The sequence below is a fragment of the Narcine bancroftii genome, chromosome 12 (genome assembly GCF_036971445.1).
Source record: "Narcine bancroftii isolate sNarBan1 chromosome 12, sNarBan1.hap1, whole genome shotgun sequence".
Taxonomy (NCBI): domain Eukaryota; kingdom Metazoa; phylum Chordata; class Chondrichthyes; order Torpediniformes; family Narcinidae; genus Narcine; species Narcine bancroftii.
In genome coordinates, this window is record NC_091480.1 from 81,056,249 (window position 1) to 81,083,833 (window position 27,585).

At 48.0% G+C, this 27,585-nt stretch overlaps 1 protein-coding gene across 5 annotated transcripts in view; it reads left to right on the plus strand.

Moving 5' to 3' along the window:
• LOC138747670 (trafficking kinesin-binding protein 1-like) overlaps positions 1-27,585 on the plus strand; it is a 62,573-nt gene that overhangs the window by 23,286 nt on the left and 11,702 nt on the right. For 3 of the 5 annotated variants that reach the window (XM_069907149.1, XM_069907148.1, XM_069907150.1), the window contains 12 exons: positions 2,130-2,324; positions 10,352-10,428; positions 10,922-11,038; positions 12,059-12,159; positions 13,561-13,669; positions 20,382-20,460; positions 21,763-21,893; positions 22,322-22,396; positions 22,907-23,044; positions 23,757-23,833; positions 24,725-24,955; positions 26,698-27,005. In XM_069907149.1, the coding sequence (XP_069763250.1) occupies positions 2,132-2,324; positions 10,352-10,428; positions 10,922-11,038; positions 12,059-12,159; positions 13,561-13,669; positions 20,382-20,460; positions 21,763-21,893; positions 22,322-22,396; positions 22,907-23,044; positions 23,757-23,833; positions 24,725-24,955; positions 26,698-27,005 (1,636 nt within the window). In that variant the 5' untranslated portion in view covers positions 2,130-2,131. Of the gene's footprint in view, positions 1-2,129; positions 2,325-10,351; positions 10,429-10,921; positions 11,039-12,058; positions 12,160-13,560; positions 13,670-20,381; positions 20,461-21,762; positions 21,894-22,321; positions 22,397-22,906; positions 23,045-23,756; positions 23,834-24,724; positions 24,956-26,024; positions 26,099-26,697; positions 27,006-27,585 lie in introns of those variants that run through there. The other 2 variants (XM_069907151.1, XM_069907152.1) reach the window with 2 other exon arrangements.

The following is a 27,585-nucleotide window of genomic DNA, read 5'->3' on the forward strand; positions in this document are numbered from 1 at the left end:
TGATGCGGTTACAGCGCCAGCGACCAGTGTTCGAATCACCCGCTGTATGTAAGGAGTTTGTACATTCTCCCCGTATCTGGGTTTCCCCGGGGGCTCTGGTTTCCTCCCACCGTTTGTACTGAGGTTGTAGGTTGATTGAGTGTAATTCGTGGGCTGAAAGGGCCTGTTACTGTGCTGTATGTCTACGTTTAAATCTAAAAATACTGAGGGAGGCTCACACTGTCAGATGTACAAGGCAGAATGTTATTTCATATATAAAAGACCTCATAGCATCTTAGATGGAAGGGTGTAGAATTTGAACCAATTCATGACTGTTTTGATTGTCAAGGATGCTACAAACAGGTCCATGGACATCATTTCCTTCCCGGCCTGTTGCAGTACCACTGGTCTGGCACCAGAGGGGGCAGAGGCTCCACGTCAGGCTGAACCTCGAGAATCCCACCTGATCCTGGCTCAGAGACTCCCCGGAGCCCGGTACAGGGACTCCCCACCCCCTCCGGTACCCGGCACAGGGACTCCCCACCCCCCTGGAGCCCAGCACAGGGACCCTACCCCCCCGGAGCCCGGTACAGGGACCCCCACTCCCCTGGAGCCCGGTACAGGGACTCCCCACCCCCCTGGAGCCCGGTACAGGGACTCCCCATCCCCCTGGATCCCGGCACAGGGACCCCCACCCCCCTGGAGCCCGGTACAGGGACTCCCCACCCCCCTGGAGCCCAGCACAGGGACCCTACCCCCCCGGAGCCCGGTACAGGGACCCCCACTCCCCTGGAGCCCGGTACAGGGACTCCCCACCCCCCTGGAGCCCGGTACAGGGACTCCCCATCCCCCTGGATCCCGGCACAGGGACCCCCACCCCCCTGGAGCCCGGTACAGGGACTCCCCATCCCCCTGGAGCCCGGCACAGGGACCCCCCCCCCCCCCCCCCACTGGATCCTGGCACAGAGACCTCTGTGGTCTTGGCACAGAACTTCTCTCTCCCCCAGAGCCCAGCACAGAGACCTCTTTAATTTTGGCATGGAGACCTCCCTAAACCTGGCGCAGACCCTTCACCCCCACTCCCCCCCACCACCTCCCTTCCCAAGCTTAGCACAGAGACCATGGATAACTGACCACTGGAGCAGTGTCCAGAGACCCAGGTTCCACCCTGACCTTGGATGCTGTCTGTGTGGAGTTTTCACATCCTCCCCAACCATGTGGGACCACTGGGTATCCCAATTTCTCCCCACATCCTTGAGAGGGTGGGTTGGTGGATTAATTGGCTGCCGTACATTGGCCCCAGGGTGAGGGGCAGAATCTGGGGGTGATAAAGCCCATTGGGGCAGGAGCATTTCTTTCAGGGCTTGCACATGCCCCAGAGTCCTCCTTGTGTTAGTACTCACCCTTCACCCTCCGATCATCCAATGCCCCCGCACTGCTGCACCTCTCCCTTCTGCCTGTGCCCAGCTCCCAAAACCCCCTCCCCCACGATCCGTGGGCCCATCAATCTCTCCATTGTTCCCATCTTCCACTCAGTCACTTCTCCCCACTCCCTTTAGACCCTGTAACCACAGTGTGTTTCCAAATCAGGGTCGGTGAGCATGTTGGTGGAGAACTTGCTGCTGGTGGGGTTCCTGCACCCCCACAGCTGGCAGGGGAGGTGGAGGTTTGGGGAGGTTGTGGTGGGACAGCTGCTGTAGTTCAGTGGTGGTCAGGAAGCATCACCGACTGCGGGAGGAGCGTGATTAACAGTGCTTCAGCCCGTCTCAACAAGGATGGCTCTCACTTTGCGATCTCCTGCATCCCACTGGCCATCACCATCCACATGGTGGCAGAATTCCATAGCTTGGTCCGGACCTGTGGCTCTGTTATTTATAACAACACAGTCCTGAGGCCCCCCTCCTGGTGGAGCTCCCTGCTGCTCCGAGTTTCCCTCCTGCACCACCCACTGAACCAGGGTCCATCCCAGTCTCTCGGTAACGGGAAGGTAAGGAGGTGTTAGACCAGGAGGTGACAGTAGCCAGGAGGGAGGGAGGAGCCAGACCAGGGCTGTGAAGGTGCGGATGGTCTACAGGGTTTGGTCGACAACTAGATCTGACTCTAGTCCACGCCACCCCTTTGACCCTGAGTTTATTCCCTCTGCTCTACAGACATGTGTTCCAGTGAGAATGTTCCAGAGGTCGAGCTCTTCAGCCTGTTGGAGGAGAGTGTGCCGAGGTACACACTCAGAGCCGACACCGTCTACGGTTACAGCCATGACGACTGGTTACATACCCCACTTGTGACCCCTGACCTCAACATCTGCCTCAGTCAGCAGCAAATCGAAGAGACACTCAAATACTTCCGTAAGTGAGGAGGGGTGGTGGGAGGGGGAGGGGGTCAATGGAAAGGGATGGGGAGGGGGTTGGGAGAGGGGTGGGCGGGGAGGCAGAGGTGGGGATGGAACTACATTGGGTCAGGGGTGGGTTTGGGTTCAGGAGGGCTGGGAGTGGAAGGGAGGGCATAATAAGTGGATGCTGGGCTGGGATGTGAAAGAAAGGGAGGGATGGGGAGGGAACAGATGAGGGATGGGGGGAGGGTCGTTGAAGTAGGAGCACAGAGCAGAAGCATTGAATGGTCTGTTTCCAATATATGAATTTGAGCAATTTTACATAAAGGTGAGGGATTAGATTATGTTTTGGGGATTATTCTATTCTTGGTTATGCCAATCAGAGGGTTTAGTCTGACTCGAGAATCCCAAGGGATTTATGTTCATGGTGGCCTGAGCAGATTATATTCCAAACAATCTGCTGTTTCAGACTCCAACAGCCCGTAGCTTCGCCTATTCCCACAGTGGTAGCACTGCAGCTGGACGCACGCACATATGCATACATAGACACACACACACACACACACACACACACACACACACACACACACACACACTTATATGTACACACACTCACATATTCACACACATTCACACACATGCCCACACAAACTCACACACACGTACCTCCCACATTGACAGGCACAAGTACACCCCCACACCGCACATGCACACACATACACACAGATTCATGTGTACTCACACATTCACACACCATCCATCTGAGATCTTATATCCCCCTCCCAAACTTACTGAGACCTGTCTCTATCATCCCCAGCATGCTCCATTCTCCCATTATTTCTCTTTCAGTAACTCCTTCCATCTGTTCATCCTCCAGTCATCTCCCTACCCATCCCCCTCTTCCCTCTCCTCTCCCCCTCTCCTCTCCTCCCTCTACCCTTCCCCCTCTCCCTCCTCCCTCCCCCTCCTCCCTCCCCCTCCCCTCCCCCTCCCCTCCCCCTCCCCTCCCCCTCTCCCCCATCTCCCCCTTTTCCCCTCTCTCCCCCTCTCCCCCTCTTTCTCCCTTCTCCCTCTCTCCCCTTCCCTCTCCCTCCTCCCCCTCTCCTAGTTCTCTGGTCTGTGGACAGGACCATCTGAGAGTGGGACAGACACTCCAGTGTGGGAGGGTGTCAGAGTGTAGGGGTATAAGTCTCAGTGTGTGTCCATGGACAGTGTAAGTGGATCAGACTGTGTGTTATCTTGTGTCGGGGTGGAGGGCTGGGGGGGTGGGGGGGGATGGTGATTATGAATTGGCCCATTGAACCAACGAGAAGCCACAGAGCGGCGTGCCCACAGGGGTTGGGATAAGAATCTGATTCATCTTAGCAGTATTCACACCGAGGACCAACTGTGCTGTTATGAGGATTTATGATGATTGGAGGGACTGGGGTGGCGGGGCGGGGGGTGGTGGGGGGGAACAGTCTGTGCTGCCCTGCCTACTGGTAGGTGTTGGTGCTGACGTCTTCACACCCAGGCTGAGTCCAGTGCCTGAGCTTTCAGATGTTTGGAGCTGCGGAAACCTACAGCTCTGAACCCACCCTGCACCGAGGGCCAGGCACTGACCCCTGGACAGGGCAGTGCTTCAGAACCTTCACCACCAGACCTGTGGGCAGTGGCTTGTTCTCCAGGAATTCTTAACGATGGATATATGGAGCAGTGCCGGGGATGAAGAGAGCGGGAGTCCCCTGACAGAGTGGGACAGCATCAGCGAAGTGTTGCAGTCTGAGGTGGGGGAAGGTACGAGGCAGGAGAGAGGGCAACGTGGCTTGCTAAGTCAACACACACACACACACACACACACACACACACACACACACACACACACACACACACACACCCTTCCTCCCTCTCAGGTGTAATGTTGGATATGCATTGAATCAGCGATGTTTTAGTATTTTGAAATGTTTCAGTGAGAGATGAATGGGCCTCCTGGTCTGTGTCTAAGTGATCTCTCGGAGGGCATTGGGTAACAAGGCTGGAGCTGGTTAACAATATGGGCAGAGGCATGTCAGCAACAATCGGTGCTCAGTAATACAGCAGTGAGGGAGCCCCTTCTTTCCAGGCTGAACAGGCTGTTCAGTCTCTGTGTGAGTGAAGGGTGTAGAGTGGAATGAGGGATGGGATCATTGATTGAATGTGCAACTCTTACGGGAGGGTGGGGGGCGGTGTGTGTGGGTTTATGCATGTGTGTGTGCGAGTCTGTGTCTGAGTGTGTGTTTGAGTGTGTGCGTTTTTCTCTGTGTCTGTGATCGTGTGTGTGTGTCTATGAGTGACTGTCATGTGTCATGCTGTTCAAGAGTGTAACCCTCACACAGACAAGTGTGCAAACCTGATCGGAGTCAAATGATGAGAATGCCTGTGCGTAGCACACTTCCCAAGCTGAAAGTGTGGGAGTATCTGCTCTGGAAATGAAAGGGCTGTGTGAAGGTGGGAATGACCCCAGCAGGGGGTAGGAAGGAAGAGGAGAAGAGGGAGGGGGATGTGAGAGGTGAGAGGAGAACTGGTGTGAGATAGGACAGGTACAGAGTAAATGAGTTGCAGCTGGATTCAGTTCTAATTCTGTGTAACACCTTGGAATGATGTGTCTGTCCTCTGCTTGCCACTTCACGGAGTCGTGCCTCAATCACCACCTTCCCACTCAATAAAAACAGACAAGTTGGCATCACATTTCATGGGAACGTGATGAGGAGGAAGGGTCTCTTCCAGTCCTGAAGAGCTCACCACCACACTGGTCAATGGGACAACCTCAAAGGGTTAACATTAGGGAATTAATGAGCAGGGGACTTGGGAGCCAGAGGTAAACGTGACCTGTCACTCTGCATCTTACAAATCTCCATCAGATACGCTGCGTGAAAATAAAGCCCAATTAGGGGGAAGTTTGTGACTCTGGGTCTGAGGAAGCAGAGCCAGTGCAATATGGCATTGCTCACGTATCCCGGGATCCGAATCGGGGAAGGGCATTGGGAGTGGGAGCTCCACGGCTGCCCCAGCCTCCCACCAGATGGAACAGTGCTGAAACCCATCGCCTCCCCTACCCTACCCCTCACCATCTCCTCCCCCCTCCTTCCCCCACTTCATTGCAGGTGGGATTAACGCCAACAAGGGGAGATCATGCCTCAGTTATAGACGGCATTTGGGAGACAGCAGAGTCATCAAGAGGTGCAGCACAGAGGCAGGCCCTTCAGCCCTATACTGTCATACTGACCCGTGGACACCCATCTACGATACTTTTCCAGTACTTGGCCTGTGTTCGCGGTGTTTGTCCTGACCAAAGTGGTGTTAGTCTCCTTATCCAAGTAAGGACATTAATCTGTGGTGACAGGATGGATCCGGAGAGGAATATAAGTCTAGGGGTTGCGATTTCAAATCAGGTACAGGGAGGCAGTGAAAATTTTCTCTCTCAGTTGGTCCAGACTCTCTGAAAAATCTCTTCCTCAAAGGCAGCAGAATCAGGGTTTATAAATATTTTAAAGTAAGGGACATGAAGTTTATTGATAAGAAAAAGGATTAGGGTGAAAAGTTACCAAATACAGGCAGGACTGAAGAGTTCCCGACAGATCACCAATGACTCACAGGGCAAATCACCAAAGATTCACAAGAATGATTCCTGGAATGAAGGGATTAGTACACGAGGAATGTTTGACGGCTCATGGACTGTACTCCTTGGAGTTCAGGAGAATGGGGGTGGACCTCATAGAAGCATTTTGAAAGGCCTGGACAGAGTGGATGTGGCAAGGTTGTTTCCCATGGTAGGGGAATCGAGGTCAAGAGGACACAACTTCAGGATCGAAGGGCACCCATTTAAAACAGATGATTTCTCTAGCCAGAGAGGGGTGAACCTCTGGGATTTGCTGCCTTGGGCAGCCTTGCAGGCGGGGTCATTTAAGGCAGAGATTGATAAGTATCTGAATAGTCAGGGGATCAAGGTTATGGGGAGAAGACTGAGTGGGAGAATGGATCAGCTCATGATGGAATGGTGGAGTGGACTTGATGGGCTGAATGGCCTACTTTTGCTCCTATATCTTATGGACTCAGTTGAGCAGTTTGACGGACTCCTGCTCCCATTGGTGTGGGTTTGGGGTGGTGATTGATGACCATGTCTCACAGGAACGGGCCCTTTGATTTCAGTGGCAGGTGGTGAATTGAAACAGGGGCAGAAGCTGTGGGAAAGAGCAGCAAGGATTTAACCTCACGGGGCAGCCAGGAACCCAGTGGGAGGATGCGCTCCGTGGGCATAAGGCAATGAGTCCTGGCATTCACTGACCGTGTTTGTCGGAAGGAAACCGAGCAATCAACCTGGCCAACATTCTTCTTCTCAGCTTAACTGCTTCACAGAAAGGTCCCAGTGGGGAATGACTCCGCTAGATCTAAGGTAGAGCAACCCGAGAATCACAGACAGTGGAACTCCAGTAGCATCTCATGCAGATGCAGAGCCCAGGGGTACGAGTGATAGAGTAGTCAAAAGGCAGGTTTAATTGTGGTATGTGACCTGTCTGAGGGGTAAGAGGGAGGGAGAAGGTCAGTCATTGACTTTGAGATTGGACGGGGCGAGATTCACTGAACAGAGAGTCAGATGTGTAGTGGAGAGAACAGCCTGGTTAATCTCCAAGTGATATTCAGAATCAGACTTTATAGTTATGAACAAGTCACAAAATTCGTTGTTTTGCGGCAGCAGTACAGCGTAAATAAATAAATAAACCACCTTATAACAATAAATAAAAATAGTGCAAGAAAAAGACAAAGGAAGGGTGTGTCTATATGGTTCATTGATTCAAGAACCCGATGGCAGCGGGGAGGAAGCTGTCTTGTGCCATTGAGTACTCGTCTCTAGACTCCTGTACCTTTTTCCCTGATGGTAGCCGAGTGAAGAGGGAATGGCCTGGGTGGTGGGGGTCTTTGAGGGTAGAGACTGCTTTCTTGAGACACCGCCTCATGTAGATGTCCTCAATGGAGTGAAGTCTGGTGCCTGTGATGTTGCAGGCCCAGTTAACAACCCTCTGGAGTCTTGTCCTGAATGCTTGGGCACCGGGATGACTGATGCCCTTTGAAAGCAGCTGGGAACCTCCAACTGCAGCAATGTTAGGCTGAAAATATCCATGAGCACTCCGGCTAGTTGGTTGGCACAGATTTTCAGTACCCTGCCAGGTACGTCATCAGGGTCTGATGCCATGCGTGAGTTCATCTTCTCACCTCGGCTTCAGAGACAGATATCACAGGGTCCTCACCCTTTGTAGCGATTCTTGTAAGTACTGTATGGTTCACCTTCTCAAAGTGGGCAGAGAAGGTGTTCAGCTCATCAGGTAATGCAGCATCACAGTCATCTATCATGTTTGCCCTCACTTTGTAGTGACCTGCACTCCCTGCCATAGCTAGAGTTTATGTTAAATGTCTCTGTCTCTGCTAAATATTTTAGAAATTTATGTTTCTATTAGATTTACAGTGTCTGTAGTGTTTTTATATAGTTTTTGGATAGACATGATATTCAAATCAGAGGTAATAACATTTCAGGGTAGATTAAAATAATCTTTACAATGTTCTGACTTCAATCTGGGGTGCTTACCCCTCGGAGAGTTTTCCCTTTTTTTAATTTCCCATTGTCTGTTCGTGACTTTGACTTCAGCTGGTCACCAATGGAAAATGACAGCATCGTTCCTGTTTGTACAGTAGAGCGGGTCGGAATCGTTTAAGGGTTAGGACTCACTAAAGTTCAATGAGTGAACTACAGATATAAAAAAGGTGCCAAAAGCACTGTTTTCTAGATTTTGACTGACCCAATATTCCAAATCAATATTTAAAAGAAAAAAGACCTTCAGAAAATTAATTTGCATGGAACTTCCATGTAGAAGTTTCAGTTTCAGGCAGTCATTATGATCAGACGAGGAGGACTTTCTCTCCTTTGAAGTCTTATACAAGTTATTAATATTCTGTCTTTGTTGGTAACGTTGATTTGAAATAGCCTTTGTTTCACTGAGCTGTCCATCAGACATCCTTTCTCTGAGGACTCAGAGCCATCCTAGCTATTGACTCGTGTGCCTGAGCATCCTTTTCCACAATCAGAATGAATCAGATTCCTACTATAGGAGTCCAACTTGTCCAAGCCTACTAACCTAATACTGTTTGCCTATGTTCGGCTCGTACATCTAAACCTCCAGACGCCTCATTCATATGCGAGGAGCTGTCTCGAGGGCATGAAGGGTCCTTCATAAAGGACCCCCATCACCCTGGGCACCACCTCTTCTCACTTGCAGCCTTCGGCCAAGAAGTATAGAAGCCTGAAGACCCGCACCTCTAGGTTCAAGCACAGTTTTTTCCCACAGCGATCAGGCTCTTGAACCTCCCCGTACGACCCTAAACCTAAACTACTCCCTGCACCATTGAAACATCACCTTTTTTTCTTGCACTAAATTTAACTCTTACTGTAAGGGGTGCAAGGTGACACTAATGGTGACTCTCCGTCTGCCTGTTGGCAGGCAGACGGCAATTTCGTGTAATATTAAAAACACAATGCTGGAGAAGGTTTGCAGGTCAAACAGTGGGTACCAACTTTGATGAAGGGCTCAAGCCCGAAGAGTTGGTGATATATCTTTCCTTTACTTTTTCAATCTTTTTATTGATTTCATAAATAATAAAACATATAAACACAGAGTGTATAAAGAATACAGAGTAAGTACAGAAAGTAACACGACACTATATACAAGGCTGCTATAATCAGTACCCATGTCACTAATCACTTCTAAACACTAAATATAAGAATGATATGAAATATTTTATAATGATATCTATCCCTACAACCTAGACCGGAGTTGATTGGCAAAAAGATTAGTACTCTGCTTCAGAGAAAGAAAGCGTGAAAAAAAGACATAAAATTATCATTGTTATTATTCTAAATGTTATGAAAGTAGTTCTCAAACGGTCCCCACATAGTTTGAAAATTCATATTCGTATCAGTTACAGCTTTGTGTTTTTACTTCAAGCGCAGTGTCTGCAGATTTTCATGTTTTACTTCATGTAATATTACATGTTCTGCTCTATTACATGGCAGTAAAGGAATCTTGGATCTTAACTGTGAATATTTATCCGTCCTTTGTATTTATTATCTGTTCCTGAACTGGGGTGAGTTCATGTATACTATTGTCATTGGTGTGGCTGCAGCCGATAAGAATCTCGGAGCATCTGTACTTGTGTATCTGACAATGGCAGCCCTTTCCTATGTGAGCATTTGTCCAGGGATCTTGGTCTCCCACTTTCTCTGGCAGCTCCTTCCATGACCCCACCACCCTCTATGTGAACAAGGTGCTCCTCAGGTCTCTTTTAAATCTTTCCTCTCTTACCTTACAGCCCTCTAGTAGACTATGTCTACTTCATCTACACTCTTCATAATTTTATAAATCTCTTTGGGCATCCCCCCACCCGCACCCCTCTCCCCCCACCATCCTTAGCATCCTGTGCTCCAACGAGAAAAGTTCCAGCATAAGTAATCCCAGATAGTTGGCAGGGAGTGTCAAGCCCTGACCTTGAGAGACTTGGATCTCGGTATAGGAGAACAGTGCCAAGAGGATCGGCCCAGGCCAGTGGAAGGGTTGCAGTGTTCACACTAAGGTGAGACATCAGACTGAGTTCCTTCCTATTGGACAGAGATGGGAAAGATCTGGAAATCTCCCAGTGTTGAGTGAATGATCATTTCATACCATCCCTCACTGGTGGGTAATTGGCCTTGTGAGTTTGGGATCTTCCTCTGTATGAAGTGACTGTGTTCCTCACATTTCATTAGAGGTTGTTTGTGACCTGAAACTATGAACCTTCGCTTCCCTGTAGGAGCTTCAACAATAGAGGTATAAGGGGTGAAATTTGCTGAGGGGTGAGGAGGGGGAACAGAACTCAGAATCTCCTGGATCTCCGTGCATGGACCCTCCCCTCAGATACGGCTGTTGGGTGATGTGGGAGGCTGGGAGTGGGCTGACAGGGCCAGGACAGAAACTAACGTTGCTGAGTTTTGATTCACAGTTCTGTGTGCGGAGAGGGTTGGCCAGGTGACCAAAACATACCATGACATAGAGGCCGTCACCCACTTACTGGAAGAGGTGAGATGGCTGCACCCTTTCCCGGGAAACCCCTGTGTTGAGAGTGTTTTCCATTGGTTATGCCTCTGAGGGGAGTGATGCTGTGCGGTGCAGAGAGCACGGGATGAGCAAGAGCTGCGGGAGGGGGGGGGGTTGGTGGTTACAGAGAAGAACAGCAGTGTGGGTGTGGGCAGTCGGGGAGAACTGCTGAAGAGGCATTGGCATGGGTGAGGGGAGTGAGAAGAAGGGAACACTCCATCAGGCTGGAATAAGTAGGAGCAGGTTGATCCCTTCCATGTGAGATCATTGCATGGGAACTCTGAAGAAGAGGTTGTGCCAAATCTTTGCATTCAGGCCCAGCATGTGCGGACGATGATGTGGGAGATGTGGCCTGCTTCTGCTCGCTGGGACAGGCAGGGCCATGACCCCATGTGGTCCCTGACTGTGCTCTGTCACTTGGGTTTGTGGCAGCTGCCTGATGCTCTCTGACCTGCCGCTGTCGGTCTAATTGCAGAAAGAACGTGATTTGGAGCTGGCTGCTCGCATTGGCCAATCCCTCCTCAAACAGAACCGGGAACTGACCGACAATAACCAGTACCTGGAAGAGCAGATGCAGTGCACCACAGAGGAGGTGAGGGCTCACTCGGGGACACGGGCCAGGTGAAGTGATAGTTGTTTTGTCAACAGACCATTAGAGTCTCATGCATATAGTGCAATAAATGAAACAGTGCAGAGGTCCAAGGTGTGGAGTTACAGAGAGAGATGAGTTGGGACAGGCCAAACCCAACATCATTCTACTATTTGGGGCTTCATTCAGAGGATTGAAAACAGTAGGAAGTAAATTGTCCTTGTATCTCATGATCTCAGACTGGTGAACACTTTTCCTGATGGGATGGGGGAATGAAGAGACTGTGGCCGGGGTGGAATTGATGGAGGAGAGGAGAGTGTGATGGAGAGGAAGGGGGTGTGATGGAGGGGAGGAGGTGTGATGGAGGGGGAGGGGTGCAATGGAGGGGGTGCAATAGAGGGGGTGCAATGGAGGGGGAGGGGTGTGATGGAGAGGAGAGGGGTGTGATGGAGAGGAGAAGGATGTAAATGGAGGCGAGTGGGTATGATGGAGGGGAGGGGGTGTGATGGATGGGGAGGGGGTGTAATGGACAGGGAGGGGGTGTGGAGGAGGAGGGGTGTGATGGAGGGGGTATGATGAAGGGGAGGATTGGAGTGTGATGAGGGGGGAGGAGAGGGGGTGTGATGAAGGGAAGGAGGGGTGTGATGGAGGGGAGGAGGTGTAATGGAGGGGAGGGGGTGTGATGGAGGGGGAGGGGGTGTGATGGAGGAGGAGGAGGAGAGGGGGTGTGCAGTTTGTGGTTCAGCCCTTGCTAACGTACTTGGTTCTCACCTCCTCTTCTGAGACCCTGTCCCTATGTTTGTCCCTGCCTTAAACTTCAAAATGTCCCGTCACCAGAAACTCACCTGTGTTTAGTTTGAGGATTGTGGGTGCTGCCTTTTGGGCCGCAACCTGTACCAGTTGCCCAACTGCACATTGAGTAGCAGAGGCGTCACCGTCCCAGTCCTGTCCTTGTTTGCACTGCAGGAAGGTGTGGAGACTCCATTCGAACTGACAGCATTAACCCTTTCCTTCCCCAATCAGGTGGCCCAGCTGAAGCATGAGGTGAGCAGGAGGGATGAGCTTTTGCAACTCTACACCAACTCAATGGAGGAGAGCGAACCCAGCTCATCTTGTGGTACCCCGTGAGTGTTACCCCCTCCCCCTGCCTGCCTCAGACCCCCCCCAAGCCCTCCTTTCCCACAAACCCTCCCCTCTCACAAACCCTCCCCTCTCACAAACCCTCCCCCTCTCACATACCCTCCCCTCCCACAAACCTCTCCCTTCCCCACAACTGTTCCCCTTCCCAACACAAATTTCTCCCCTCCCCATATCCTTCCCTCTCACCTCATCAACATCCCCCCTCCTCACAAACCCTACCTCTTTTCCTCTCTCCCCCACCTCTCCTGTCACATACCTCATATCCTTGTCTCCCAATCTCTTTTACGACCCCCACTGCTCCCACACGCTGGCCCCGAGCACCTCTCCCTCACACACCTGCCCCTATCACCCCTTGTATCCCTACCCCCTCTACTTCTGTTTAAATGTCTGTACCTCTGCTTCTTGCCGACACCTCTCCCCCTTTCCTATCCCTTATTCCTTCTTGACCATCCACTACCTCTCACATCTCTCCCTCCAGCACAATGACATCCCTCAGATTCTACTTCCTCCTCCATTTCCATTCCCCTTACCCCCGTCCTGATCCCAACTCCTGCCACCCTCCTCCATGACCCCTGACTTCACTCAACCCCAACTCCATGCATCCCTCTATACCCTTACTCTCCTATTCACCAGCACCATCATGCCCTGTCCCCATATGACAGACTCATTTCTCTCCCACATTCGTCCCACACCTACCCCTCACCTGGCCACTTCCCCTCTCTTGCTTCAACACACACAGATACACTGACATATGCACACATCCACACATTGGAACATAGAACTTTACAGCACAGTAGATGTACTTTGGGCCACGACGTTTTAACCTCAACAATCTAAATGTTCCTAACTCACCCCCATAACCCTCTATTTTTCTTGCATCCATGTGCTTGTCTAAACATCTTTTAAATGTTCCAGCCTCCACCACCACCCCTGGCAATGCATTCCAGGGACCCACAACTCTCTGTGTAACCGGCTGTCCACCCTATCTATTACCTCTCATAATCCTGTAGACCTCTATTAAGTCCCCTCCCATTCTTCTTCACTACAAAGAGAAATGCCCTTGCTTTCCCAGCTTGCCTCATTCTCCAATCCAGGCAACATCCCGGTAAATCTCCTCTGCACCCTCTCCAAAGCATACTGCATCACACACTCAATGCAGGAGCGTTCAACCAGTTGCACCCTCCCCTTCAATCACACGCATCCTGTTGCACGCCCACTTTCATTGTAATTGCACCCTCACGCACACTTACGAGCTCCAGTTTTAATTATATACCTGTGCCTACTCATGCCCACTGATCTTACTGCTCCTGCATTCCTGCGTTGAGTTCACACTGAGGTGTGGTGTCCAGGAGCTGGAATTTGATTTGCTTATTTCCTCGTCTCAGATTGAGGCGGAATGAGTCCTCGGTCTCTCTCCAAAGTTACATGCACCTGGAGATACTGCAGCAGAAACTACAGAACCTGGAGAGTGAAAACCACAGACTGAAACATCAGGTAAGACTGAGAGGGTAATGCCTGTTGGGTAGGACCAGAGAAAGTGGTAACTCTGGACGATGGTCAGTGTCCACACTCAGATGGTGAAGGAACAGAGGGAAAATACAGAGAATGAGCAAAGAAATGGGCTGAAAAATGGCAGGTGAAATTTAATGCAGGCAGTGTGAGATGTTGCATTTTGGTAGGACATACACAGTAAATGGTGGGGCACTGAGGAACAGAGGGATCTGGGAATACAGATACTTAATTCCCTGAAAGTGACATCACAGGTAGACGGTTGTAAAGAGAGTTTCTGGCATATTGGCCTTCGTAAATTAAGGTTTCGAGTACAGGAGTTGGGATGTTATGGTAAAGTTGCATAAGACATTGTTGAGGCCAAATTTGGAGTATTATGTGCTGTTTTTGTCACCTAACTACAAGAAAGATATCAATAAGATAGAAAGATACAGAGAAGATTTATTGTGATGTTTTCAGGTCTTCAGGAACTGAGTTACAGGGAATGGTAAAACAGGTAAGGGCTTTATTCCCTGGAGCGCAGAGAAGAATGAGGGGAGATTTGACAGAGAGATATAAAATGAGGAGTGGATATAGATAGAATAAATACGTTGGCTTTTTTCTACTGAGGGTAGATAAGATATAAAACAGAGGACATGGGTTAAGGGTGAAAGGAGAAAAGTTTTGGGGGACATTCAGGGGAACTTCATACCAAGAGTGGTGGGGCTGCGGAACGAGCTTCCAGCTGAAGTGGTAAATGCGGGCTCCATTTTAACATTTAAGAAAAATCTGTACAGGCACATGGATGGGAAATGTATGGAGGACTATGGACTGGGTGAAGGTTAGTGGGATTAGGCAAAATAATAGTTTGGCCCAAACTAGAAGGGCCAAAGGGCCTGTTTTCTGTGCTGTAATGGTCTATGGTCTAGGGTCCTAAATAGGATTGATGGAGAAGGCTTATACTGGGATAGCAGAAACAATGGGCTGAATAGCAAAGGCATTAATGAATCAATAAACCAGGTTATTAGTGGCAGCGCGACACTGTGGGTTTCCTGAGTCAGTTCACCAACACCCCAGCCACCTGTCAATTCTGCGGCTGGGAAGAGGAGTGGTGTGTTAAAGGTTGCAACCCCTCTTCGCCTACCTGAAGGGGCTTCTCCTCAAGTTTTGCCTGCACTTCAGCTCTGCACTCCTGATACCTGGTGCGGAGGTGGGAGTGGGGGTTGGTGGATGCTCAGGGGATCTTTTTGTGGAGTTGTTGTTGGGCCTGGCCAAAGTAACCATTCAGGTGGAGGGCAGTCAAGGGTTCAGGGTGAAGTGACTGCCTGCCCATCTTTCGGGGTTATGTCCAATCCTGTGCAGTGTTGGAGCGCAGTATCCAAGGGGACAGAGTCTGAGTTCCGTGAACGGTGGGGTCCCCAGCGGATTGCTTGCATCATAGATAGCAACACGGGATTTTAATTTGTAAATATGAATTGTATCTAACAGGGGTGGTCTTGATTTACCACAAATTGTTATTTTTTCTCTTAATGTAAGTAGTTTATTTGATGTAGTCTTGTGAAGAGTTTGTATTTTGTCATGTTGTTTGTTGAAATAAATGCTTTGTTGCAAAAAATGGGGTGATACTGAGGGAGGGCCACACTGTGGGAGCAGCGGTGCAGAAATCACGGTCTGCACCTCTGGGAAGATGGAGAAAGATAAATGATTTAAACAGCTAAAATGGGATTTGAATTGAAAGGAGGTTTTGTGTATGTAATGTAGAAGTCTGCAGCTTGTTAATAAAGCTCTGCTGTGTCCAACAACGCAGTGGAAGCAATTAGATGGCATTTTGCCATGGTGGATTTACTCCACCACAGAATTCGTAACCTTCATCTAATTTGCTTGTTAAAAGTTTAATATCAGTTACATCATAGACCAGCAACAATAGAAATTCACCAAGACAGGGTTATTTTTAAAAACAATATATTTATTAATAATATAATAACTTAACTTAAATCTAAACAACCCCAACTATGTGCAAATATACGCGTGCGTGCGTGCGTGCGTGCGTGCGTGCGTGCGTGCGTGCGTGCGTGCGTGTGCACGTGCGTGCATGCATGTGTGTATTATCCAAACCATTACACAATTAGGCACAATTCTGCAAAGTCAATTCCCAAAGCTCAGTCTTAGATATCTTGTGTTGTACCTTAGGACTTTTAAACTGATGTTCAGAAGTAATTATGAAATAGGTGAGACATTGAGTCATCAGACTGCCTTTAACTCATGAATCCTTGATGAGTTCTTTCATTCGAATGATTGTCACGACTCCCCTTTTCTTTTCATAGGGGAAACAAAATGTGTGACTTCCACAATCCACGATGCTGCCAAAGAACCCAGGCAAGGGTCAGATGAAATGACCATCAAAATGGTCTCGATCCAAATGCAAGAATGATCTTGCTTCTTTTATCCAGATGTGGGTCAATCAAAAATGACCATTACAATGGTCACAGTAGATCACTGTTTCCTCCTGACAAGGAGAAAACAGCAGAAGTGTCCATCTCACACAAAGTCCTTCACTTTTCTGTGTCTTGCAGATCTCTGGTTACTTATTATCAATCTTCCTACTTCAAGTGTCTCAATCGTATGACTTGCTTGATCAATACTGATTTTCAGTTTCTGTTCCAATTTCCCAAAAACATTACTCATAAGTATATAACTTCTTTCTCCACAGATGTCTTTTCTTTGAGTAAACAATTCATTGTTCTTGATTGAGACCATTAACTCTGTTTAAGGCTTCTACTTGATGGCGCCTTCTGTTTGACCACAAGTTGTGGATCGTTTTGCTGTGAAAAGGTTTTGTTATGAAATGTCTTCAGCTCGTGTTAACCTTGAAAATATGGTTACTAAATGAAATGTGAGCTTATCACACATCAGTGACTCTACCGCCAGTTCATCAATGACTAGCTCAGTGGTTGGTTGTTTTTTTGTTTTTTTTAATTAATTTTTTTATTTTTCACACCATAAATCACATTAGCCATGATATACACTATTTCTTTTTCACACATATACAGTGACTTTTTCTCCCCCCCCCTTTCCTCCCAAACCACCCCCCCACCCCCCCCTCTCATCCATTTTAGGTATACAATCTAGGTTGCATTAAGCCAGTCAGACAATGTTGTCATTCAACAAAATTACACCAGAAATTCTACTGAGTCCATTCTTTTCTTTCCTTCTCCTTCCATCAACTTAGGTAATGTTTGTCCCGGGTAGGTTTTCGCTATTGTATTTAATGTAAGGCTCCTATACTTGTTCGAATATTTCAATATTATTTCTTAACCAATATGTTATTTTTTCTAATGGAATACATTTATTCATTTAAATTTGGTAGTTTCTTCCTTTTAATTTGGTTATGTATTCCATTAATATTTAAAGACATATAGTTCAGCGTAGCCCTTTTATATTTTGTTTATCTTCTCTTTCCGTTTTTCCATCATTACCTTTCCTCCTTTTCCATTTCTGTTTTCTTATTTTCAACTCTTTATAAGACAACATTCCTACAACATCTAACATTTTCCTTATTCTCCTATTTCTATCTTATTTATCCCCAATCTCCCCTTCACCTCCTGAGTTGTCCTTTATCCCTTGTTGGACAACCACATCTCCCCTCTCCATTTGGATTTGCGAATCCACTCGCAAGCGTCAACTGATTTTGCAGTGACCGCTATTTCCCCCCACCCCGCCTCCCCCAGAAAAGATTTCACTTTTCATATGTCACAAAGGTCACTCTTTTAATTCCCTCCTTATTCTCTCTATTCCATTACCTTCCCTTATTAATTCTTGTCTATACTATCTATATTTTCCTCTAAGTACAGATACATTCATGTATGCTCATTGTCTCTATTCACTCTTATACCTCTTTACCCGCATACATATCAATCGTGATCATTTTTACTCTCATTACCCGTCTTCATCCCTCAGTCTATTTTTGTCTTTACCCACATACATATCAATCGTGATCATTTTGACTCTCATTACCCGTCTTCCTCCCTCAGTCTATTTTTGTAATTGTTCTGCAAATTTTCGTGCTTCTTCTGGATCCGAGAATAGTCTGTTTTGTTGTCCTGGAATAAATATTTTCAATACCGCTGGATGCTTTAGTATAAATTTATACCCTTTCTTCCATAAAATCGCCTTTGCTGTATTGAACTCTTTTCTCTTCTTTAGGAGTTCAAAACTTATATCTGGATAAATGAAGATTTTTTGCCCTTTATACTCCAGTGGTTTGTTGCCCTCTCTTACTTTTTCCATTGTCTTCTCCAGTACCTTTTCTCTTGTAGTATATCTTAGGAATTTTACTACAATAGATCTTGGTTTTTGTTGTGGTTGTGGTTTAGAGGCCAATACTCTATGTGCCCTTTCTATTTCCATTTCATGCTGTAGTTCTGGACATCCTAGGGTCTTAGGGATCCACTCTTTTATAAACTCCCTCATATTCTTGACTTCTTCATCTTCCTTAAGGCCCACTATCTTTATGTTATTTCTTCTGTTATAATTTTCCATTGTATCTATTTTTTGAGCTAGTAGTTCTTGTGTCTCTTTAGTTTTTTTATTAGATTTCTCCAATTTCTTTTTTAAGTCTTCTACCTCCATTTCTGCTGCTACTGCCCGCTCTTCCATCTTGTCCATTTTTTTTCCCATTTCTGTTAAGGTCATCTCCATTTTATTTATTTTCTCTTCTGTGTTGTTTATTCTTTTTCTTAAATCCTTAAATTCCTGTGTTTGCCATTCTTTAAATGACTCCATGTATCCTTTAATAAGAGCAAGTATATCCTTTACCTTGCCTATCTTTTCTTCTTCTATTTCACCATACTCTTCCTCTTCTTCTTCCTCTGGGTTGACCATCTGTTGTTTCTTTGTTGCCCTTTCCTCCTCTTCTTTCTTGTTTCTATTGTCTTCTGTGGTCTCTTCTTGCTGCAGGTGTTCTGCAGCTGTCGTTGCCGGCTGTGGAGATCGACTCCCCAGCTGGTCCCCCCTCCCGTCGGTGTGTTTTTTTTCATTCGCATCGCGCATGCGCGAAGTATCGCGCATGCGCGGTTGCGCACTTTTACTCGGCTCAGCGAGCCATTTTTGTAGTCCATTATTTACCGACCTGAGGGAGCGGGTTTCTCTCTCCGCAGCGGGCCTCTTCGGACAGGTAAGGCCTTCACCTTTTTCCTCCTTTGTCTTCTCTTCCTCTCTTCTTGCCGTTGCTTTCGATTTTTCTTTTTTTGTCGCCATCTTCTTTCCACCTTTATACTCACTTTTCTGTAACTTTTATTTCTGTGCCTTTGTGTTTTCTCTTGTTTTTCCCGACTTTTCTGGAGAGGGCTGGAGTTCACCGTCCGGCCACTACTCCATCACGTGACTCCCCCCGCTCAGTGGTTGGTTGTTGATGACTTTTTTAACAGTGTCACCTTTGAGGCGAGAGGGAGGCTTTGATGGATTGCCAGGGAGCTAGTTCCTGAAGCATCCGGGGATTTCTGTTCATTGCTCTGCTACCTAACCATCCAGATAAAGAACTTGCATTTCATTCTCTCGTTTCAACTTGGTGTGCTCTGAGGAGGGCTGAGTTAGCACGACTTCAATCAATGTGAGACTCTACTATTTTGGACTATTGTTTATGCAGTGGTCTAGTTTGTTTTTTGTAAATGCGCCAGGCCCGACTTCTGAAAGACCTTGACCAGACAGGAATCAGGCTGGGTCAATGATCCCTGTGACCAGGAATTCTTTCCCATCACTGGAAGACAAAAATGCGGTCATAATACTTGTTTCCAACTATCACTTTTGGAAGATACACAAAGCCAATGGTGGGGAATGATGGAATGTCAACCATTACAGTGAGTGTGAAAATGGAGGGGAAATTCGTGATTTACCCATGAAATGTGAAGGTGCTGGGTCTAGTCACGAGTTGAGTTGATTCACGGACTCACTTCAGGTTGAGACTGTATTTCACGTAGATATGGAGCATGCAAAGGTGCAGCCCCTGCTCGCATGCTTGAAGGAGTTGCTCCTCAAGTTCTGGCTTCATTTCAGCCTCACGCTCCTGATCTTTGGGCCCCCAGTATGGAGGAGGGAGGGTTGGTCGAGCGTTGTCCTTGTCGGTCAGGTACTGGGCCTGGACTAGATGGTCATCCATGGGTCTAGGCAGTGGGCAGTCGAGGGTTCAGCTTGGGCTGACTGCCTGTCCTTCTTCTGAGGACACCTGTGTGCCTGTGTATCCCTGGAGAAGGAGCATTCAGTTATCACGGGCAGTTTGGAGGGTCTCTAGGAATGGTTGTTCCCCCCCCCCCCCACCACAAAGCTACGGATGTAATGACGGAAAAAATTATGTTTCAATTTGTAAATTACGTAACTTAGTCTGAATTGTAGGCTAATGTAGTACGTAACTTTTGGATGAAGAATAATAAACAAGTGGTATTGATTTCATGCCAAAAGGGCATTGAAGAAATTTGCCACAGAGGCCCTTCAGCCATGCCAACCCATCTTGAACTGAGCATAAAGGCTGCTACAAATCCTGCACTGTATTACTTCAGAAGCAGAGGAGAATACCTGAGTTTTGTGTTGGGGGCTACATAAATGCAATGCTTCTTCCTTCCTTTGGTTTCGGCCTTGCCCCAGTCACTAACCTTGACCAGTCACTGCTGGACTGCGTGGAATGACAGGTCTGACTGCGAGATTTGTTTTCTTCTTCGCGCTGTAGGCCTTACAAATATCGACGGAAACGCTGGCGTACGAGAACAAGGAGGAAGAGCTGGTGATGAACTGCGTGAAGGAGATGGGTGAGTGAACAGGGTTTCCGGAGGGCGGGGGGCTGTCAAGGAGACTGGGTGGGGAGAAGGGACCTCACCAGACTGCAGAACTGGTGCCCTAAAAGAAGAGGTTTGAGCAAACAAATGAAGGGAAACCATTTCTGGTGGTGGAAGGGAGAATAGAAGATATCAGTAAAGTCAGGGAGATGAAATTAGAGCAGCAAATACTGGAAGCACTCATCAGTTCAGGCTGCATTTGTGGAGAGAATCAGAGTCAGTGTTCCAGGTCAGAGACCCTTCCCGGGAACTGGGAAAGAGACAGAAGCATCTGGTTAAGCTGCAGAGTTGGGGAGATGGTCAAGACCCGTCCTCAGGTCACAGTTGCCAGTTAATTTCTTTTGAGAGAATTTAGTTCATCGCTGAGAAATAATGAAAATCCTCCTTACTTAAGGATCATGTTTCGTTTGCCTTATGAAACGAAGAGGGGAGTTGTGACAATCTGGCTTTGGAGGTGGTATGGAGGAGGTTTGCCAGGTTGATTCCAGAGATGAGGGGGTTAGTCTATGAGGGGAGATTGAGTCGTCTAGAACTGTACTCGCTGGAATTTAGAAGAATGAGAGGGGATCTGATAGAAACATATAAAATTATGAAAGGCATAGATAAGATAGAGGTAGGTAAGTTGTTCCCATTGCTGGGGGGGTGGGTGTGGTGTGGGAGAGACTACAACTAGGGGTCATAGCTCAAGATTCAGGGTAGTAGATTTAGAACGGAGAAGCGGAGGAACTGCTTTTCCCAGAGGGTTGTGAATCTGTGCAATTCACTGCCCTTTGAAGCAGTGGAGGTTTAGGACAAAGTTGGATGGATTTTACATAGTAGGGGATTTAAGGGATTTGGGGAAAAGGAAGGTAGGTGGAAATGAGTATATCAGATCAGCTATGATCTCATTGAATGGTGGAGCAGGCTCGACGGGCCAAATGGCCTACCCTGCTCCCATTTCTTATATTCTTGAGCTTTAAAACAGAAGAGAAAGCTCACAAGGAGGCGCCCATCTGGGGTACAGAGGCTGCCCTCTATTGGGTGGAAAGGCAGAAGTTTGTATGATTCGGGCAGTTCAGGGTAACGTGTCCGGCATCTTCACAACACAGCGGTGCCCATCAGCATATTCCAGCTGTGACTTGCCTATGGTCTCCTGTCCATCGAGAACACACCTCATTAGTCACAAAACCACAAGCAGACCATGGGTCTGATCCCTCCCATGCAGAACTCCAGGACATCAGTTTGTGTGCTCCTGGAGGCCAATCCTCTGACACTGACCTTTATTTTAATATCCAGGAGAAAGCCACGAGCAGCTGGCAAGCATTTCTGAAGAACTGGCCCGAAGGTTGGACGACTTCGCTCGGCAGCAAGAAGATATCAGTGTTCTGCTGGCTCAGGTGGTGGAACTCCAGCAGAAATGCCGAGCAGTACGTCAATCCCAACTAGCAGCTTTCCCTTAATCCCATCCTAGATCCTTCAACCCCAACTCCTGGCCTTCCCATAATCCCATCCTAGATCCTTCAATTCCAATACCCGGCCTTCCTGTAATCCCATCCTTGATCCTTCAATTCCAGTACCCAGCCTTCCCGTAATCCCATCATGGATTCTTCAACCTCAACTCCCGGCCCTGTAATCCCATTGTGGATACTTCAATCCAATCTCCTGACATTCCCATAATCCCATCCCAGATCCTTTAACCCCAATTCCCAGCATTCCTGTAATCCCATCATGGATCCATCAACCCCAAATCCTAGAATTGTTGCAATCCCACCATTATCCTTTATCCCATTATAACTTCACAAGTCTATGATAACTTTTATCAAAATTTAAAATGTGTTTAATTTTCTTAAATTAGTGTACTACCGAGAACGAAGAGTTATCCCATGAACTTGCAATGTCGCGGGAGAGTCAGGAACAACTGAAGACTGAGGTGGGTGATCCCCCAGTGCCCACTATCACCGACTGTACCCCCACTGATATTAATACCCTCCCTCACACCACCCTCTCCCTAGCTTCTGGAGTCACTGACTGTACTACCACTGACATTATCCCCTCCACATTGTCCCTTAGTGATCCCTCTCCCCAGCGCCTGAGGGTCCTGATTGTAGCCCCCACTGACATTAGTCCCCCTCCCTCCATGACCCCTCTCCCCCAGCACCTGGTGTCATTTACGGTACCCCCACTGATGTTATCCCCTCCCTCACATCATCCCTCAGTAACCCTTCTCCCCAGTACCCTGTCCCTGACTGTGCCCCTACTGATATCAATCCCCCCTCCCTCACACCGTCCCTCAGTGACCCCTCTCCCACAGTTCCCATGGACACTGTATCCCCTCTGACGATAATCCCCACCTCTCCTTCACCCTTTTGCTGGAGATGTGCTGAGCTTGCCCTGAGCAGGCTGCTTGCTCCATCATGACTGTGCTCTGCTGGTTATGCAGCTGGTGTACATGCAGGAGAAGTGTCTGCAGTGCGGTGAGATGCTGCGGGAGGCACAGGAGGAGATGAAGGATCTGCGGAATCTGAGTGTTCCCAACAGCTGCATCAACCGCTACTTCACTGTGCCCATCTACCCCATGGTAAGTGGCGCGCACGCTTCCCAGCTCCCCAAAAGCCATAATGCTGCACAGTTAGCCTGTCATCAACACTCCTGTACACCCACCCCTTCTGTCCCCTGTGCTTCCCACTGCCTTTCTGTGATAGTACAGATCTATCACCAATGTATATAGTGTATATAGTTACAGTATCTAGACTGTGCTTACAGCGATTGGCTGAGAGCTAAGCCATGCCTACTGTCTGGGCCTTAAAGGGTTGTGTCCCTAGCCAGGTCGGATCATTCCGGACTGGTCGGCCACCTGTGAAGAGCTCCTGTCTTTTGCTAATAAAATCCTTGGTTTGGATCAACAAGTCTTTGATTCTTTCGACGAGCTCTACACTTTCCTCATGCCCAGGGAATCCCAGGGCACCAGCCAGTTGGGCCAGATGGGCCCAGTGGTGCAGTAAATAGAGTTGCAGCATTCCAGTATCAGAGACCCAAACCTAATCTCGGGTGCTGTCTGTATGGAGTTTACATGTTCTCCCTGTGACCACATGGGCTGCTGTGGTTTCCTCCCTCACCCCCAAGACCTACAAGTCAGTAGGTTAGTTGGCCATGCAGATTTCCAGTCATGGAAAGTCCTGTTAATGGAACTCCCTGGAGAGAAACCCTTGTGAATTGAAGTGGAGACTTTGGTGAACGGAGAAGCTGCTCTCTGTAGAGGTCTGGTACCACATGTGTTTGTCTTCACCCAGGATTCATTGGCTGCGGAGATCGAGGGGACGATGAGGAAGGGCTTCCACATAGAAGCCACGGGATCACTGGAGAGCAGGTGGAACACTGACATTGTAATCCCGAGAGATAGTGCGGACCTCTGAGAGTATGACTTTCCCTCAGACCCACTCCACAGTGATTCACCCCCACAGTGTGACTCTCCCTCAGTCGCACCCCCACAGTCTGACCCTCCATCAAACCCACCCCACAGTGTGACCCACCCCCACAGTGACCCTCCCTCAGAACCACTCCTTTTCTTTGCCTTTTTGGCAGTAAATCAATACCACTCCTTTGTTATTCATTATACCAAAGTTACAAGTACTACCTTAGTCTACAATTCAGATTATTCACACAAAACATTCAAAATTAAACATAATTATCTCTGTCAACACTGTCCAATCCTCAGGGAGCCAACCGTTCCCAGAGACCTTCCAAACTGCCCATGAACACCTTTTCCAGGGATGCACGGCAACACAGGTGTCCTCAGAAGAGGGAGAGGAGCCAGCCCAAGCTGAACCCTCGACTGCTCGCTGCCTGGACCCATGGATGACCATCTTGGCCAAGCCCAGTACCAGACCAACCAGGACAACCCTCAATTGACTCTCCCTCCTATGTTTAACTCATTTGTCTCTCTGTCTTCCCAGCAGTGCAGACGTGACTTCTGCTCCACCCCTTTTTTGAATGCACAAACTTTTTTCAAACTACAATATTACAAACACAGTGGAACCCTCCCTCAATAATGACACTCCCACATTGGGACCCTCCCTCAGTGCTGCCCCTCCCTCAATACTGCCCCTCCCTGTGCAGCGCTCTCCTGCTGCCTTCTGTGGTCTGAATGTTGTGTGCATGTGTCTACTGAAAATTGAACTTTGCCCACCCTGAGGCAGGAGACAGATGATATCCAGCTGAGTGTTGGTGAAGGATGTTAACACCTGATTTCCTCTGCCAGTAACTACCATCGGAGGGTTTTTGAGACGGTGCGGGCGGTGAACCAAGCAGTGAAACTGAAGTCTCGCTCGCAGTCGCCACAGAACATTCCGGGCTCCAGACCATCGTCCAATGATTTCTCGGGGTTTTCCAGCCTCCCATCGACCCCTCGCACCTTGTTTGGATCAAACACACCCAGTATTGGACCGTTCGATAAGTTCCAGCCACTGAACCCAGACACAGACTCTGCTCCGTAAGCACCACATCCTCCGTTAAAGCAGTGGTTCTCAAACTTTTTCTTTCCACTCATATACCACTTTAAGTAATCCCTATGCATTTATATAGTGTTGTTCAGGCCCCTTTCTGGATGTCTAAGAAATGAAATGTGACCTCACAAGCAGTAATGTCACACTAACCATACAATCTATTTCTTCAGAAATGTTGGTTGTAGTTTTGGCCAGGAGGCTGTGGAGAATGCATCATGAAGTGTGGGTGTGAGATCCTTCCCTCCCGATGCAGGGTGCTGAGAGGTCTCATCCAATAAGGCAGCCCCCCCCCTCACCAAGTGTGAAACTGACCTGTAAAGACCTGTTCTGTGGTACAAACATGAGGCCCCATATAATGGTCAGTGGGGCTATCCAGCTTATGTGGGCCTTCAAATTCATGTCCATTGTCACATCTTTCAATCATTTTGCTTCAAAGTATATTTATCGAGCATCAAAAACTACTTGATCCACATTATACAGATGTACACTGTGCTCCTGTTTTCTTTAATAGAAAAACCAACACCCAAATATCCACATACACCCTCAGATACACACCTGGACTCCCCACTCCCTGACCACCTTGGAGCCTTTGCTTTCAGTATAACTGATTATACTGGTACAACCATCCCACAGTTCGTCTTTTACTCCAACAACACCCGTAATTCAGAGAAATAATGCATAAAGGGTTTCCATTTAAGGGGACATTTTGCCTGTGGCCCTTCTTAATGTGTATTTGATTTTCTCCAGTTTAATATAAAGATATCCTTAATCCTTTGTGTAGTAGAAGGACCTCCGTCAGACTTCCAGTGTAGCACGATTAGGCGCTTGGCTAATAGGGATGTAAATGCTATCGCGTCTTTCTGCAGGGAATTTAGGGAGTTGTTGAAGATTCCAAATATTCCAGTCAACCGACAGGGTTGCAAATTGATTTTAAATATTTTGGATAGTGTGCTAAAAATTCCACTCCAGAACCCTTGTATTTTGGGCACTGATAAAACATGTGACTGAAGTGGAAAAGGGAGTCATTACACCCATTGCATTTGTCCTCTATTTCAGGATATCTGGATTTAGAAACGTGAACCCTGTGCAACATCTTGAACTGAATACGTCCCAGGCGAGCGCAGGAAGTGGTAGAACGAATTCTCTCAATAGCCTCACACAGTGTCTCCTCAATTTCCATTTCCAATTCTTGCTCCCGTTCTGCCTTTATTTTGGAAAGTGAATGACTTTTAATTGACAGAATAGAGTTATACGTTTCTGAAACTGTCCCTCTCACTCCTGGATTAGCCGATGCTAGACCTTCCCAGGGTTGCTTGGCAGGTAACTGAGGGAAGTTTGGGAGAGACTTTGAAATAAAATGACGAATCTGAAAATAGTGAAATAAGTGTGATACAGGTAACCCATATGTGTGGAAAGTTTGCTTTGTGAGCAATCCAGCTAGAAGCTGCGTACATAGTACAGCAAGTAAGACACAGCTGAGAGATGCAGAGTTACAAAGAGTGATTGGTTGATACTGAGGAAAGGCAACACCATTTTACTTGCACAAGGAACATTCAAGAGTCTGATAGCAGCACAAAAGAGACGGTCCTTGAATCTTGTGGTGTATGATCTCACACCCATGAGACGGGGGGGGGGGGGGGGGGAAGTGAAGAGAGTGTGGATGGGGTGGGATGGGCACCAGGCAGAGAGTGAGTGGGAGTACGGAGTTTCTTCCTTGGCTTTATTGCAGAGACGAGGATGTGGAGCGGAAGCTGGGGACTCCAGGCACACCGGGATGCCGGGATTTGGAGGCAGCGTTGCAGAGATTGTCCCAGCGTCAGGAGACAGCACTGGACAGGACCATCTTTCAGCAAGAGAGGGAACAGAAGCTAAAGGATCTGACCAGTGATGAACCTTCGTCCAGTGGTGTTCTCACTCCCGCAGAGAGTGTCCTGTCAACAGGAACCAACTACTCCGGGAGCTCAGGGCTGAGTGCTTACTCAGGGCTATCCATAAACTCCCGGCCTGATAAACTAAAGATCATAAAGCCGCTGGAAGGTGAGACCTGACGTTGACCCTAGAGTTCACTCTCTGACCTTTGACATCAATTTGTTTCATAGAATCCATAAATGGAATTATGGAATTGTTAAGCACAGTAGACCAGTCAACCCATCGAGAAGATGCTAGCTCTTGGAACATCAATCTATCAGTTTAGTGTACACTATGTTAGTGCAGCGGTTAGTGCAAAGCCGCAACAGCATCAGCGACTGGAATTCGAATCTGGCACTGACTGTAAGGAGTTGGTTCGTTCTCCTCATGTCTGCGTGGGTTTCCTCCGGGTGCTCCGGTTTTCTCCCACCTTTCAAAGTGGACCGGGTTGTCAGTCAATTGGGTGACAAGGGTTCAAGGGCTGAAAGGGCCTGTTACCATGCTGTATGTCTTAAAAATAATTCCTCCGGAATTCCACATTCACGCAAGACAGTGCATCCAAGGCCTCCACATATCTCATTCCTTCCCTCCCTCTCTCTTTATGTAACTTTGGATTGTTTCCACTTTCATTGCTCTCTTTATTTTTATTCCTCTTGTTTCCTTCCCTCATTCCCTCTCTCCTCTTCTGTTCTTCATTTTCTTTTATTAT